This window comes from Scyliorhinus torazame, chromosome 4 (assembly GCF_047496885.1).
Source record: "Scyliorhinus torazame isolate Kashiwa2021f chromosome 4, sScyTor2.1, whole genome shotgun sequence".
NCBI classification, from domain to species: domain Eukaryota; kingdom Metazoa; phylum Chordata; class Chondrichthyes; order Carcharhiniformes; family Scyliorhinidae; genus Scyliorhinus; species Scyliorhinus torazame.
This window is the reverse complement of record NC_092710.1, coordinates 260,036,240-260,053,871: the sequence shown is the minus strand read 5'-3', so window position 1 is coordinate 260,053,871 and position 17,632 is coordinate 260,036,240. Positions and strand designations below refer to the sequence as shown.

The 17,632-nt window shown below is 39.0% G+C and overlaps 1 protein-coding gene across 5 annotated transcripts in view; it reads right to left on the bottom strand.

Moving 5' to 3' along the window:
* Positions 1-17,632, bottom strand: part of LOC140410901 (bcl-2-associated transcription factor 1-like) — an 82,390-nt gene that overhangs the window by 23,496 nt on the left and 41,262 nt on the right. For 4 of the 5 annotated variants that reach the window (XM_072499681.1, XM_072499682.1, XM_072499683.1 and 1 more), the window contains 5 exons: positions 13,350-13,522; positions 5,995-6,100; positions 5,427-5,511; positions 2,150-2,322; positions 1,464-1,644 (listed from right to left, as the gene is read on the bottom strand). In XM_072499681.1, coding sequence (XP_072355782.1) covers positions 1,464-1,644; positions 2,150-2,322; positions 5,427-5,511; positions 5,995-6,100; positions 13,350-13,522 — 718 coding nt within the window. The other variant, XM_072499686.1, reaches the window with a different exon arrangement.

Sequence of the window (17,632 nt, the reverse complement as noted above, 5' to 3'; positions counted from 1 at the left end):
CAGGGTTTTGGGGGAGAAGGAGGGTATGTGAGCTTAAGAGAGGTGGGGGTTAGGGGGAGCAGACAGGTAGGAAGAAATGGAGGTGCTATCTTGGGGGCGGGGGGCTCTCCAGGTTTTTCCAATTCTCTTTTGAAAGACACAAATTAATCTGCCTCTAACACCTTTACAGATAATGTATTCTGGATCCTGACCACTTGCTATGTAAAAAAGTTTCCCCATACTTCACATTTAGTTCTGTTGCCAATCACCTTGAATCGGTGTCCTCTGGTTCTCAATCAATAGGAATTATTTCTATCCACTGTCATGATTTTAAACACCTATCAAATCTCCTCTTAATATTCCCTTCTCTAAGGACAACGCCACTGGTTTCTCCAATCTATTGACAGAACTGAGGTTTCTCATCCATGGAACCATTCTCAAACCTTTCTACACCCTCTCCAAAGCCTTCAAATACATTCATAAAGTGCAGTACCCAAATATGTCAGTTGAGTTAGAACACAGTTTTAGAGGTTTATTATAACATCCTATGCCTCAATGTCCATCTTTCAAACTGTCTTTGCCACCTTCAAATCTGTGTACATATACCCCAAGGTATCTCCATTTAACCCCCCCCTTTTAGTTTATATTCCCTCCCCCTGTATCACTTCACACATTTTTGCAATACATTTTACCTTTTATAAGGTCTAACTACTGTAATTTTAAGTCTGCCATGTATCCATTTATTCTGCCAAACCATATCCTTTGTAAGTCTGTAACTATTCGCCTTACCATTGGAGATAGCAGTTTGTGTCATCTCCAAATTTTGAAATTGTGCCCTGTACATCCAAGTTTGTGTCAAATATATATATATATTTATTTATATATATTATATATATATATATATATATATATATATATAAAAAAAAAAGAAAAATCAGCTATTCTAATACTGACCCCTGAGGAACCTCTTTGTACACCATCCTGCATTTCACCAATGTGCTTACCCCTGTAACTCAACCAACTTCATATCAATGCTGCAGTCATCCCTTTTATTCCATAGGCTTCAATTTTGCTGGCAGACCTATTTCTCAAATGCCTTTTAGAAGTTTGTGTCCACCACATCAACAGCATTACCATTATCAACCCTCATTACCTAATCAAATAACTGACTTGATTACGCACGATTTGCCTTTCACAAATCTGTGCTGGCTTTCCCCAATTAACCCAGAAATATCCAACTTTGTGCCAGATTATCATTTCTAAAAGCTAGAACCCAACTAGTAAAATCAAATGCTGCCAGTCAGATTCAGCAGTGTGACCTCCTAATTAGGAAAATAGGAGCAATCTTGTTCTTCAGCGGTCAACTGATACCAGGAGGTATCAAATTGCTTCAGTATTTAATATTTCTTTAATAAAGTAGTTTTTTGACTTATTAGTTGATGAACTTATTCAAAAGCAAAATCTCAGCATCATGCTGCACTTACAAAGTTTCCCCTAGGTCTTCCTCGTCCTTGAAAAACTGCATTATCTGTATGTCCCTGGAACGACTTAAAACCACTCGATCCGTCATCCCTTTCTTTTCTGACTTCTCTATCCTCGTGGGGTTCAGGTGAAGAAGAAGATGAAGAGCAGCTGGAATGGTCCCGATCTTTATTTTTATGCTTGCTACAAGAAATATGTTAATAAAAATTATTACTGCACACCAAATAGCCAAAAAAAGTGTTTGTTTGCTGGACAATCCACTTACTGTTGCCAATAAGACATCAAAGGTTAAACCTAACTGAAACAGTTAAAAGAAAAAAATACCTAGGCAGACAACATTCTTCTTTCACCTCCCTTTTCTACAAATAAATGCAAGCTGATGAGGGAATATTTGGACTTCTGACCTTATTAACATGAAGTATTGTACTGCATAAACCACTATTAGGTAATTAAAAATTTGAGGTCAATCATCTTTTCATATAATCCCTGTCAACGTTTGTCAGTTTTCCATTTTCAAAATTGACGAACAAGTCCATGTTTTTGTTTATCCTGAAAACGTTGCTATTGAGAAAGAAATGCTCAAATTACTACTGTAAATTAAATATTTTCACTAAAGCTAAATATGGCATTAGTATCTAAAACTGATCAAAGTAAAGTAACAAAATTAGAGTTTAAAAGATAATCTCACCTTTCTTCCTTGAAGAGTTTGTAATCTTTATGGTCTTTCCCTGATTTTTCCAAGGAAAGCTTCTTTGATGCAGTAGATTCTCGCGAACCTTCACGTTCTTTACTTTTCTCTTTTCTACGCCGATCAATATCATGGCGCAAGTCAACTGGATCACATTTCAATTTTTTTTCTGCCTAGTTATTTTACAAAAAAACTGAGACTAAGTAATAAACAACAGAAAATTTTCACGTGGCTGGAATAAATTTGATGCTAAACAGTTGCATTATTTGAAATAATAATTTTGCAAACATATATGAACACGCCACAAAGTTTAATTTTAATACAGTATCAAAAAAGTTACTGAAGAATTTTTTGTTTTTTTCAAATCATTAAGAGACATGGAAAATGTTTTCAAAACCACACAGGCATGGTAAATTATATTGATATAATTTGCAGGTTTGCAAAGGAAATCTCAAATAATAGAGAATTTCAAACAATAAACAAGTGTGAAAGCAGGTATTGAGATCCCAAGCTGGATTTTAGGACAGCGTTAGAACATAATTACTTACATCCCACTCAACTTCACCGTCAAGAGGGAAAAGGCAATTAGCAGATTTCACGAAATGCCAGACAAACTATATTTTAAAAAAAGCCTTTTTCTTTAATAATTTGAAGGATCTGGTCATTGCTGACAAGGTCATTTACTGCCCACTCCCAACTGCCTTCGCAAAAATGGCGGTGAGCTATCTTCTTGAACCTCTGCAGTCCATGTATTGAAGGTATTCCCACAATACTATTAGGGCGCGAGTTCCTGGATTTTGACCCCGAATAACAAAGGAATAGCAAAAATTTTCAAACTCTTTCCATCGGGCAGGAGATGCAAAAGTCTGAGAACACGCACAAACAGATTCTAAAACAGCTTCTTCCCCACTGTTACCAGACTCCTAAACGGCCCTCTTATGGACTGATCTGATCAATAATACACTCTTGTATGTTTCACCCAATGCTGGTAACTATGTATTTGCACTGTGGACCTTGTGTTGCCCTTTTATGTATTTTCTTTTTCTTTTATTTTCATGTACTAAATGATCTGTTTGAGGGCCTTGTAGAAAAATACTTTTCACTATACCTCGGTACACATGACAATAAACAAATTCAAATTGTGCGACTTGCAGGGCAGCTTTCATTTGGTGATATTCCTCTGCACCTCCAGCCCTTGTCTTGCTAGGTGGTAATAGTCACAGGTTTGGAAGGTTCAAGCAAAGAAGCACTAGTGAGTTGATGCAATGCAACTTGTACACACTGCAACCACCATCAGTGGTGGAGGAGTAAATTTTTAAGGAAGTTAAGAGATAAAAACCCGAAAGAGCTGCTTTGTCCTGGATGGTGTAGAGCTTGAGTGTCGTTCAACCTATACTCACCCAGGGATGGGAAGAGTATTCAATCACACACCTGCCTTGTGCCATGAAGACGGTGCACAGGCTTTGGAGAGTCAGGAATGGAGTACTCAATCACAGAGTACCCAACCTCTGACTTGCTCTCATACCCATATTCATCTGGCAGTTTCTGGTTAATGATTACTCCCAGGATGTTGATGAGATGAAAGAGAAAATGCTGGAAAATCTCAGGAGGTCTGCCAGCATCTGTAGGGAGAGAAAAGAGCTAACGTTTCGAGTCCAATGACTCTTTGTCAAAGCTTTGACAAAGTCATTGGACTCGAAACATTAGCTCTTTTCTCTCCCTACAGATGCTGCCAGACCTGCTGAAATTTTCCAGCATTTTCTCTTTCGTTTCAGATTCCAGCATCCGCAGTAATTTGCTTTTATCCAGTGTTGATGAGATGATCTTTGCCAGGAAATTGTGTGGCACTTTTCAGCCCAAATCCAAATGCTGCCCACATCTTGCAGGCGGGCACAGACAACTTCAGGATCTGAGGAGTTGTGAATAGAACTGAACAATGTACAATCATCAGTTAACATCCCCGTTTCTGACCTTATGATGAAAGGAAAGTCACTAATGAAGCAGCTGAAGATGACAGGGCCTAGGGCACGACCCTGAAGAACTCCTGCAGTGATGACCTGGGATTGAGGTTAATGGCCTTCAGCAAACACAACCATCTTTCTTTGTGTTAACTTCAACCAGGGAAGAGTCTTCCTCTTTCTCTTCCCCCCCCACCCCCCATTCCCTCTACTCCAATTATACCAGGCCTTGTTGATGCCACAGAGTCAAATGCTGCTTTATGTCAAGGCAGTCACTCTCACTTCACCTCTGGAATTCAATTATTTTATCCACGTTTGGACCAATGCTGAATTAAGGTCTGAAGCCAAGTGGTCCTACTGAGACCCAAACTTGAGTATGGGTGAGATAACTAGTGAGCAAGTGATGCTTGATAGCACCATCAACGACACCTTCCATTATTTTGCTGATGAGGCGGTAATTAGTTAAACCGGGCATGTTTCGCTTTTGTGAACAGGACTGACCTGGACAATATTCCACACCGTCAGGCAGATACCAGTGTTGTATCTGTACTGGAACAGATTGGCTAGGGGCACAGCAGGTTTGGTGGTACCTATTCAGTACTACAGCCAGGAAGCTGTCAAGACCCCATAGCCTTTGCTACTCCACTGCGCTCAGCCTTTATTTGATATGAAAAGAAAGCTTACTAAATATAAATAACAGTAAGGAACCAAAGAATAGGAGTTAAATGGAACAAAGTTACACAGCATATTGATAACATCTGTATGCTTGGCGGGGCTGGTTTAGCAGTGGGCTAAACAGCTGGCCTGCAACGCAAAACCATGCCAGCAGCGCGGGTTCAATTCCCGTACCGACCTCCCCAAACAGGCGCCGGAAAGTGGCGACTAGGGGCTTTTCACAGTAACGTCATTGAAGCCTACTTGTGACAAAAGCAATTATTATTATTATGCCCTCTTAAAAAATATTACTTGATCGAGAGATGTGGAATTTAGGCAACACAGGAGGTTATTGCCCATCCCTGGTTGCCCGGAGTTTGGAGACCATTTCCACCAAAATGCTAGTGATTGTGGAATAAGCCAACAGGAAAGAGCAGTACACCATAAAGTATAAATGGGTTGAAGAGATAATTGGTGGTATAGGTTTAGACAACTTGGATTATCTCCGAAAAATGACAGGATTTTTGGGTTAATGACCCTTGCCTGTTCCAACAATTTTTACCAGTATACATTCAAAAAATCTCCACCAAATAAACACAGAATTAGAACACATCATGTAATAAACAACTGATTGAAAGCTGAAAGTCTGTATTGTAATTGTTCACCTTTCGGTTGTCTTCTTTCGAGGTTACATCTTCCTCTGTGATGAGAGTATGCTTTCGTAGAGAGCTGGGAGAAATATCAATTCTCCTAAAGGTCAACAATTATACATTGTGAGACTTCAGTGTTATGGCAAAAATTAAGTTAGTCATCCTTTCATATCGCCACATCCATCCTGGTTTAGCACACTGGGCTAAATCGCTGGCTTTTAAAGCAGACCAAGGCAGGCCAGCAGCACGGTTCAATTCCCGTACCAGCCTCCCCGAACAGGCGATGGACGGAATGTGGCGACTAGGGGCTTTTCACAGTAACTTCATTTGAAGCCTACTTGTGACAATAAGTGACTTTCATTTCATTTCATCCACACACCTCCCCCATCTTACAAAGACCTTGTTCAAGGTGATTACTCCCATCAGTGTACAAAAGTGCAATACTGCAGTTTAAATGCGAAACACTTCTTCCTTGGATAAATACTGACAGATTAATACAACAATTAACTACTGTTGAAAATACCAATGACTTTTAAAATTTTAGTGCTAAGAATGGTAAAAGTAAAAGTATGTAACTGTATACCTGTGGATTTCAGGACTTTTCTGCCTGGCTCCGGGGTCTTCTGCGGTCTTCTGATACATAGTAAAGCGTTCATTAAGGGTCATTCCTGTTGACTTGAAATAGTGCTCTGTTGGTTTTAGAGGAGAAACACTGTTCAGTTAATTTATTTTCACATTAGATACTCCATTCTTGAGAAGATATGTTAGTATATATTCAAGAAACCTGGCAGAAGTAAAAGATAGATGGAATCATGCAGTAAATGTAATGGCTGCAAGATTACATTCTTAGCTATACATGTTAGACTCAATGTCGTAATTTGAACCATGTTCATACACCTTAAGACAGTACAATTTTCAAACTCTTAAGTGCAACAGCAAATATGCGTTACAACTGCCTTCAGTTCAATTGCTGCACTATGTAAGGTGACACTCCAGCATTTTGAATTTTTAGTGAACAAAACAGTTATTTACAATACAAGTATTTTGCCATACCCATACTGTATACTAGTTTGAAGCAATGGGTACAGTTTTATCACCAAACACTGCTGAAAGCTTATCTTGGAGTTGGACTATTTATATGTACAATTTTCCCCACTCCTGGATGATTTTTAAAGTTAGCAATGCCAAACAGACCTTTCCAATTTCATCAACAATCTGACAAGAAAAATTATTCAACTGTCTCAAACTTGGCTATGGAAAGAAACTGGTTAATAAAATCACAAGTACAATATCTATGGGAAACTTACCGCCTGAATTCCAGAAACTGCCTCACAACCAACCATAAACACTTCAATGGGTCACTACAACAGTAGTGCCTCGATCATAATTCCATGAAACCCAACAAGGAGTGCAGAGGAATTTTGTTGTTAGCAATTCAGTTACAAGCCTTTTTTCCAGGAAGACAGAAGCTTCAACTTTGCCTGTGTTTTTTGCATCTGTATCTTTCAACCGTTATTATATTTTTTAACATGGGACTTGGAATTTCAATACATGAACACATCCCAGGATTGCCATGACCTATTTGCAATGAAAAAGAAAACATCACTGGGCTTTTTAGCTCAGCACAAAAACTGTACCTGTAACAGTGTATTGGTGTACTAACATAATAATGTATTTTATTTTCATAGTTCTTTCACTAAAAGATGATCATGGTGACTAAAGACTGATGGACTTCAAAAATTCTAAGAATCAATTTCATGTACATATATTCCTCTCTGACTAATAATACTGGTAAAGATGGGGAAATTCTTAGGTACAAATTTTCTCTGCATTTCTGTAGGTTTACAGTTTGTCAAGCATGATGTTCAAAAACAGCAAAGTTATAAAGCGCATATGGTGATATTCTAATTCATGGCTAAATTGAATTACATTTGAAACAAAACTGCATGATGTTATAGATTTATCAGAACTTGTTTTTTTCTTACTGAATGAAGTTACACTTACTTTCAAAAATAAAATAAATTTTAAAAATTGCCAACAATCAACCGGACATTACTACACTATTGAAAAAGATCAATAATTGTGGCAAAGAGGGGAGGATGAGAATTTTTCTCCCCTTTCTCCGAGTTAGCAACACGTGTTGAACAGCTTTCACAGGCACTCAAAAGTTATAGTAATGTTTCGTAAATCTTTAAAGAAAGCATATTCCAAACAAAAAGTGCTACATTCTGGCTATTTCAAAACATTAAAAAAAATATTATTAGCTCACTCCTAAGAATATGGGAGTCACATTCCCATATTCAAGTTAAAAAGACCTCACTCCAAATACATAGATTGAGTCAAAGTCAGTTCTTGCTTAATCCACCATGAAGCATATGCTCATTCATGGGAACAGTGATCGCTACAGTCCTTACCCCAAGATAAGCAACCCTCCTCATTAAAACTACAATACAGGCTGAAGCTAATTAACAGCTGTATGTTGCACCACTTAAAACTGCCAGACTATCTTTCTTTTTATTTAAAATGCAAGCAGCAGTATTTTGATAAAGAAAGCAACATTTGAAAATGCAAAAACAGTACTTTGTGATGTTCTTTGAGTTTACATTTCAGTTTCTTACAAGAAATTCTCTGCAACTTAGTGCATGCAAAGATCTACTACTCGACAGCTGTGAATTTTAAAAAGACAGTTGAATTTTTTTTGCTCTTTACCTTAAACCTAACTCTTACAAGAATCAATTACAATTATACTGAAATCAGTCAATTCTGGTCAACTTTTATTTAGAAATTGAGCCACGTGTGTCATCAGTTCCTTATCATTCCAGTTACACTTGCCTACAGCACTAAATAAAATATATGAACTATAAAAATGTATTAAAAACTTTTAATACTGAGTGTGGAGTGAAGTCTCAATCACTTCAATGGAGTGTGGAGTGAAGTCTCAATCACTTCAGTGAAGTGTCAGTTTAAGATGACAAATTGTGGAAAATTACAGGAATCCACTATATATAGAACACTGTTTTGCTCAATTAAACGCTGCTAGTTTGCATGAGTAAGCAAATTGCACAATGTAATTTATTCTACATTAGTGTCACCATTAAAGTGAAAGTTTGAGTTTAGTACTGGATGCCTACATAGTCCACCTCATCTTGTGCAAAAAAAAAATCAAGTGCTGGATACAGGTGAACACTGTTCAGGTCCTTGTAACCAATCATAACCAGGAAAATGTTCAGAAACCTGCAAACCGTTTTCTTTAGAAGTAAGCACATGTACATTCTTAATTTAATATTCTCAGTAATTTATGAAGCAGAATGATCAATCTGTGATGCAATACTAGGTGCTGAGTATGGATTTAAGCATTTCAGCTCACAGATTAGCTCTGTAGACTATGCATAATATTAAGCAAAACATTGCAGAGTACATCAAGCTGTATGGCAGTTTTATAGATAAATCCCAGAGATTACTTAGTGATTTTATGCACATATAGTAACATAGCAATTAACTTAAATATTCTAACATTTTAAAAAGGAATCACTTGCATTTATGCGCACATATTGTAGGGCTGCAATAAATATAACTGTTTAAAAGAGAAGTCCAGATATGTGTATTGCATACAAAGTACCTCACAGGAACTTACCGTTTTGTTTGCAAAAAGCATGAGATGTACCAAGTTAAATTTTCAGCTCTTATAACCTGCTATACAATAGCCTCTAGAACATTGTGAATGAAGATTTACCTAGTAGATGAAACAACACAAACTTAATTTATCATTGGGCCAAGTAAAAAAATTTAGTTCTAGACTGTGTGAAAAATCTATGTGCAATTATCTTTAAGGGTATACCAATACACCGTGTGTAGCAGCCAGGGATTTCTACATGAAAATGCATAATTTTTATCACTGGTAGAGAATTAAGGAAGTGTAAGAAACTGTATCAGTATTAATCAAACCAATGGCAAAATCTGTGGAACACAGCTTGTTACTACAAGATAGCTTTAAAACTTCAGAAATATACAAAAGAGGGTGTCTACAAATGGCACCACACTTTAAACCAAAGATGTATCAATATCGAAGTTTAACATTGATGGCCTCCGATATTCAGATAGGACAAATGTATGGACATTTCAAAGGGCCAAGTGAAAGAGGAGGAACAATTTGCTGTGGCATTTAAAATGACAAATAATAACAATCAAGAATCCCCAGAATCAATGAGAAAACAAACAATTAAACAGAAGCTAGGGATCACATTACAATACATACAGATTTATTTCCCGCTAATGAAATATGAATCAGCATTCAAAAACCTGGCACTAGTTCTGTAACAAAAAAAATTTTGCAGTGCAGACATCTTATGTCAGCTACACTAGGTTCAATAGTTAGGGACGAGTCAGCATCCCCCTGAAAGACACCGGCCCATAACTAGAATCACACTTGTAAAAATAATGGCTAAACAGGAAGGATTTAAAGTTGGTACGTCATGTTTGAGTGCAGATGGTGGAATATAATATATTTGAGTTTTAACGCTTTTTAAATATTTCCTGTACTTCCCTTTTCAAGTCAAAATGGTATTACTACTGAGCAACTTGTGTCAGCATCAAGTATTCAGATACAAAGGAAAGCACATTCTGCTCTGTACCAATAATATATCCCCAGCCTTAGAATGTTGGGAGTAATTAATCAGCTAACCCAGTTATCTATCTATCCTCTGAACGTTAATGAAATTACTCCCAGCTAATCATCTGTCAATTATTCAGATTACAAAACTAAACTGATTTTAAAAGACAAACATCTCTGAATGATTATGAATTACAGCCGTGTACCCAGATGCTCAATATATCTGGCAATTATATTAACAAATATTCAAACTATATTTAGCAATTCTATGAACACAAATACTTTGAAAGGTTATGCTCTTCCCACATCCTGTTGAGTGTACATCTCAGGACGCTTCAAATCAAAAGTTTCAATTTCATGTAAAGCATATATTTCCATTTCAAGTCACTTTCCTGGGAAGAATGAGGAAAACTGAAAATTACAGCTTAGAAATGCAGCTAATTGGAGGTCAATTAATATAGTAAAAGCATTTGATACAGCAGAAACAAAAATCACCACTTAATTGTTTCAAAAATGCATACTGCGAAAAGGTTGCCAAAACTATTTCCAATAGAATGTGATTGCTAACAGAACCTTGGGCTTCTCATTAATTTTATCAAATAATTTTCATGTGGTATGTTATGAATGCCAACATGCTGATTTTCTTTCATTTATTATAAATTATTTACACGAGGTTGCAATCACCACTTGAGGCATTTTAGTTTATTACCTGTTGTCAGAGAAAATAATGTGCATTTTTATAGTACCTTTCATAACCTCATGGTGTCCCAAAGGACATCATATTATAGCAGTGATTACACTCTATTAACTGTGGAGAAACACAACAGCCAATAATGGACGGCAACGTTCCAGAACAGCAGAGAGATAAATGAACAAATGATTTGTTTTTATAATGTTGGTTGAGGGATAAATGTTGGCCAGCACACTTGCAAGACTTCCCTGCTTTTCCTCCCAAATATTTCCATGGGATCTTTTACATAAACCCAAGAGGTCAGATAAAGCACTTCCACATTGCTGCCCCGAATGGTTAAGACTTAGATGAATGCTTAAGTCTCAGAAATCATGTAGGGCAGCACGGTAACACAGTGGTTAGCACTGCTGCCTCACGGCACCGAGGACCCGGGTGCAGTCCCAGCCTCGGGTCACTGTCTGTGTGGAGTTTGTACATTCTCCCCATGTCTGGGTGGGTCTCAGCCCCACAACCCAAAACGATGTGCAGGGTAGGTGTATTGGCCACACTAAATTGCCCCTTAATTGGAAAAAAAGTGGAAACTTTTTTTTAAAATGGCAGAAATCATATTGTTTTGTTTTATTAACAAGACACATAAAATGCCGTTATCATATAGCACTAACTTCTTTTGGTAATAAAGTAACCTTTTTGCCCATCATAGCAAATTATATATCTAATGGTATTATTTTAACTATGATTTTGTGGGTTGGAAAAGTGAAATCACTACACATAATAGAGTTCAACATTAGCTTCAAATATTGAGCCTCAGGAGCTTGATTTCTGCTGTACAAAATCAATTTCCTTGAAGTAAAAAGTATGCCATTTCAAAACAACAAATTAATTAGGCACAGTGGTTAGCACTGCTGCCTCAGTGCCAGGGATCCGGGTTCAAATCCGGCTTGGATGACTGTATGGAGTTTGCATTTCTCTGCGTGGGTGTCCTCCGGGTGCTCCAGTTTCCTCCCATAGTCCAAAGAGGAGCGGTTAGGTGGATTAGCCATGATCAATGCGCAGCAGCATTACAGGGATAGGGCGTGGGAGTGGGCCTAGGTGGAGTGCTCTTTCAGAGGGTCGGTGCATACTTGATGGGCCGAATGGCCTCTTTCTGCACCGTAGAGCATTTATGGATTATCTATGAATTGAAACAATAAGGCATCAAAGTGTGATAGTTAAATTATACATATGTAGATCATGAGAGAAATGTTTGAGCCCGTTTTACTCCACAAAGGGAGTAAAAAATTCAAATTACCTTCTCCCCTCAGTGTTAAACAAGCTATTTAGGAAAAAAACTGACAATATCTGCAAGGATCCAAGAACAGTTCTATCTGCTTGGAAGTGCAACGACCCAACCATGATGCTGGTTCACAGGACAGTTGGCACATGTTTCTGAAATGAAATGCTGAATCAATTTAACCCAATGCATTCTGAAGTCTACACCAATGCATTCTGAAGTCTACACATCACCAATAAATTACTGAAGTACCCAATATTGAAACTTCAATACTATCTCAAGATTTTTAGGCCTCAGATTTGATTTATGCCCCCCATTTATAAATGATTAAATGCCGTAAATATTAAGACTAGTTCTTTGCAGATAAAAAGCTATAAAACAGTACTGCCTCAAAAAGGTTGTATTCAATTTAAGTTAGCTTTTGACGGGCCAATTAAAATTCAGAATGGAAAGACACACCAACAGTGCTTAGCCTCCATTATTAGGTCAATGCTGTTCAGCTGTACTACTTATTTAAACTTTGCATACAAAAACTTTAAATACTCAAGGTTCTCTGAGGATTCACCAGTTTAAAATAGTACACATTTGACAGGCAAGGGATTTGTCGATCTGTAGTTGTACTACAACTATCCTTAAAACTCTTGGTAAGGAAGGAGTAGGTGGTAAAATGGCAACTAAGATTCCTTCTTCATTTCACTAACCAGGAACCCCTACTAGAAGTTCACATACTCATAAGTTTGCCCCACCCACCTTCCCCCATAGAGAATAGCCTACCAAGATGTACTGCATTTCCCTATAAGTTAGCAATGGGAATTTGGGTGGGGTTAAGGAGGATGTCCAGATCCATGGAAACAAGCTTGATTTGAATCAATAATTTTTAAGAAAAAAAAATAGAAAATTAACACAGAAACAGGATTCTTTTAAAATTCAGCACTATGAGAGAAGAGAAGCAAAATACAAAGTGCTCTTTTTTTTTTCATAGTTAACCCCCAAGCTCTGAGCAATAAGGTATGTAAATTTTACTATTATATTATCCTAACAACCATCGTCAGGTCACTGTACTCAATACAAATACAAGTAATGAAATATTATTTTATTTCTATATTGCAGTATTTTTGGGGGGTTCAGTAATATTTCAGAACAAAGTGGACAATTCTCAATATCAAAATTGAAAGCTTTGTTTTGCATCTTTCAAAAAATAATTGCAAATCTGTACACCAAGAAATAAAAAGATGCCATGATTGGCAGCACAAATCTAGTTATATTACTCTTGGGCTGATTCAAAATCAGGAGACACTATCAAACAAATCATCAATATGATTCTAGCCTGCTTTTTACAATTATGCATCTATCCAGGTACCAACGTACCTTTAACATGATGAACCAGGGCCACGATATGCTGAATAAATGACTCTGAAGAGCTTCTGTAAAACTGAGGCAACTTAAGGTGGTCAAAGATAGAGCGGAATCCATACTCTTTCTTGCTGGAATGGACAAGAGCACAGGAAAGCAGTCTCTCCGTTGTCAAAGAGCTTCCGGGTCTGAAAAGAAAGATAAACTGCATTGTAATCATTTTGCTGTGCACTGTCCTTAGAAAAGATACCAATCAATGTACTTTCCTCCTTACTCAAGAACAAGAGGCACACAGCAGACTTGTGTATTTGGCACATGAATAGCAATCCAGAGGTTGTGAATTCAAATTCCACCATGCATAGTTGCAAAATTGAATTCTAGAAGATAGTAGTTTAGGGGCTATGATCAACAAAACTGTATTGCTATGAAATCTCACTCAGGTCAGCAATGCCCTTCAGGATGGGAACCAGCCATCCCACATCTGATATGGAGTTATGCATGACTCGTGCCACACTATGGGGATGTTCCTTAAATGGCCCCAGGGCAACTAAGCAAGGACAGTTACTGGTGTCACTTACATTCAAGAATATTTTTTAGAAATGTTGTTTCCAATTGCATTTATGGAGCGAATTAAGTTGTGACACTGCATTATCCTGGGTGAAGCAGTAGAGGAACAGAGGAGGAAAGGTAGCCAGAAGAACATGGGAGTTATTAGAATATGCCATGCAAATGTAAACCAAAAATTGAGAAAGGCAACACATTAATTTGTAAATAAGACTAATTTCATATTACACAGCAAGAAACTAAGAGAAAATTTCCCTAAAGTTAATTGTACTTACATTCAAGCCTCTTTTTTTTTTTTTTCGCTCCACCTAGTACTTCACACCTCTCAAAACTCTCTCTCTCTCCTCTGACCTGAAATAGAACTTCCACTTTTTACCTTTCGCTAAAGCTACTTCAAAGAAACCAGATTTTGTTTTTTTAAGCCAAACCAATTTTGTTATACGAACTGTTAACTCTTGGTCAAATCTAAGTTGTTCAGGACTTGAATATTACTTGCATAAAGAAAGCTCTGCAACATCCTCATTCTTCTGAATAGGATACAAGAAAAGCTTGTTGCCCAACAGCTGATTCCAGCTCAACCCTCCAAACTCACTTTCTTGGTGAATTTTTTCATATTGTTCTGATTTTTGCTCATTATATAGAATTTAACAGTACTGCAGGTTGTCGTTGGGACCATCAAGTCAGTGTTGTCTCTTTGAAAGAGCTAGCCAATCACTCCCACACCTTTTGCTATTTCCCTATTGCCCAACAAATTAATCCTTTTCAAATACATATCAATTCATTTTTGAAAACCATCAGTGAATCTGTTTGCACCATTCCCTCTAGTTCTTTGGCTAATTAGCTTAAATCCATGTCCTCTGGCGGTTGTCCTTCTTGCTAGTGGCAGCAATTTCACCCCAAATAGGGGCTGTTTAGCACAGGGCTAAATCGCTGGCTTTTAAAGCAGACCAAGGCAGGCCAGCAGCACGGTTCAATTCCCGTACCAGCCTCCCCGAACAGGCGCCGGAATGTGGCGACTAGGGGCTTTTCACAGTAACTTCATTGAAGTCTACTCGTGACAATAAGCAATTTTCATTTCATTTCCATTCATTTCAATTCACTACTACCAACATATTTCATTATAGTGAACACCATTTAAATCTTCCACTTGTCCTCTCTGCTCTAAGAACAGCTATTCTCGACTTTCCACAAACCAAAAGTTTGCCAACCCCGGTACCATTCCATGTAAATCTACTCTGCACTCTCTCCAAGGCATTATCTTTCCCAAAGTGTGGTGCCCAGATTTGGACACAACGTGTCAGCTGATGTCTAACCAGTAATGTATAAAGATTTAGTACAACTTCCTCATTTTATTTTTTAACTGCGGCATGGAATTCAAGTATCCTTTTTTCGAAAAAACCTCATCAACTTGTTCTGCCATCTTCAAGGATGTGTGCAAGCAAAACGCAGATCTTTGTTCTTATAGCCCCTTTAAAAAGTACCATTTTACAGTCTCTTGTCATCCTTCCTTCTGAAATTTGTGATTTCAAAAGTTTTGTTCCTTCCCAAGATCCATATTGGTAATCTACTCTTGCTCCTTACGTTGACACAAGGCTAAAACACATTTGTTTCACAGAACCTCAATTGTATAGAATTAATTATATCCTTCAATATTTTCTTCCACCGACACTTCAGGTTTTTAAAAGCAATGCTCACTATTTCTTACCGCAACTTCCCAATTTACATTTTACAACATCCTACATTCTTGTGCTTGGTCTTTCATCCTATATTCAAAGTTTAAACAAACATACTATGGCAATTACCACTTGCGCAATTAAGTCATTACAGATAAAAGATCTTATCAGCAGTCAAACAACAGCCCTGCATATGTGACAAGATCTTCCACACCAGAAGATAGGAAATCCATCCCTAAAGACTAGAATCTTAACTGAACCTGACAAATACATAAAAGTGGCTGAAATCTTCCGTCCTCGTTCGCGGCTGGGATTTTCCGGTGCTGCTGAGAATGAATGAGTTTTGGCTGGTACGCCAAATTTTCCCTTCTCATTCACAACAGGTCCCGCCATGGACGAGACCCGAGAATCCAGTCCGACAAGAGCCATTCAGAGTGGGTATTCTTTGCTAAGTGATTCATCTCATGATTCAACAGTGTCTCAACAAACCATGGGCGTGATTCTCCGCTCCCGCGACTAAGTGCCCACGCCATTGTGAATGCCGTCGAGGTTCATGACGGTGCTAAACGGCCCCGATCACGACCGATTCAGGGCCCGAAAATGGGCTAGGATCGGGGCCGTGAGAAACTCGGGGGGGGGCGTGTCGCTAAAGCAGCGTTGTCAGCGCGCGCCGGGCATTGGCGCCGCATAAAAGTGGCGCCCAGTCGCCCGCCACCTAACTGCCGTCACCCACATGGTTGCCGTCCTCCCCGAGGCCGCCCCGCAAGAAGATGTCGGATGGATCTTGCGGGGCGCGGAGGAAAGGAGGCTCTCCTTCAGAGAGGCCGGCCCGCCGATCGGTGGGCACCGATCGCGGGCCAGACCCCTTTTGAGTCCTCCCCCGGTGAAAGAACCCCCCTACAGCGTTCCTGCGCTGTTCCCGCTGGCAGCGACCAGGTGTGGATGGCGCCGGCAGGAAGCCGTCGTTTTGGGCAGGCCGCTCGGCCCAGCTGGGCCGGAGAATAGCGGGTGTAGCGGAGAATCGCCATTTTGGGTTTCCCGGGCGATTCTCCGGCCTGCACCGCGCAGAACTCGACGGGGCCGTTCCCGCCGCTTGGGTGCATCGCGGGAGGGCGTCGGACCGGCGTTGCGGGGAAAAATGGCGCGCCAGGCGATTCTCCCAACCAGCTTGGGAGCGGAGAATCGCGCCCTACAAGTCAGGAGTTTTGATGGAATACTCCCCATTTGCTTGGATGAGTACAGCTCCAAGATTGAGGAAACACAACACCATATAGCACAAAGCAGTTTGATTGACTGGCATGCCATCCAGCAACTTAAACATTCACTCCATCACTGGTTCACCATGGCTACAGCATGCACCATACACAAAATGTGGAGGAGTAACTCATCAAGGTGCCTTCAATAGCATCTTCCAAACCTGTAACCACAACCATCTAGAAGTGGAGATACTGTAGGTGCATGGGAACTACACCACCTGCAAATTCTCCTCTAAGGATAGCAACTTGGAAAATATTGTCAATTCTTTAAAGTTGCTGGGTCAAAACACTGGAACTCCCTACCGAACAACACTCAAGAGTATCTGCAACACATGCACTGCAACAGTGGCGCATCACCACATTTTCCAGAGCATCTAGGGATAGGCAATAAATGCTGGCCTTACCAGTGCTGCTCATGTCCCACAAACAAATTACAAATCCTGGATTTTATACGTCAGTTATGTTTTGAACCGTCTCTAACGGAATGTATGGTACTAAATTTACTGATGACACCAACTCAGGTAAGGAAGATGCCAAGATGAGGTAAAGAATCTGCAAAGGGGTTATAAAGAGGTTAAGCGAGTGCCCAAAAATTTGGCAGTTGGGAGTATAATGTAGGAAAATGTGAACTTGCCACCTTTGCAGGAAGAATAGAAAATACAGTTTAAATGAAGAGGGATTGCACAACTCCATGGTACAGAGGGATTTGGGCATCTTGGTATATGAATCACGAAATGTTAGTATGCAGGTGCAACAAGTATGATGAGAAAGGCAAATGGAATGTTGGCATTTATTGCAAGGGGAA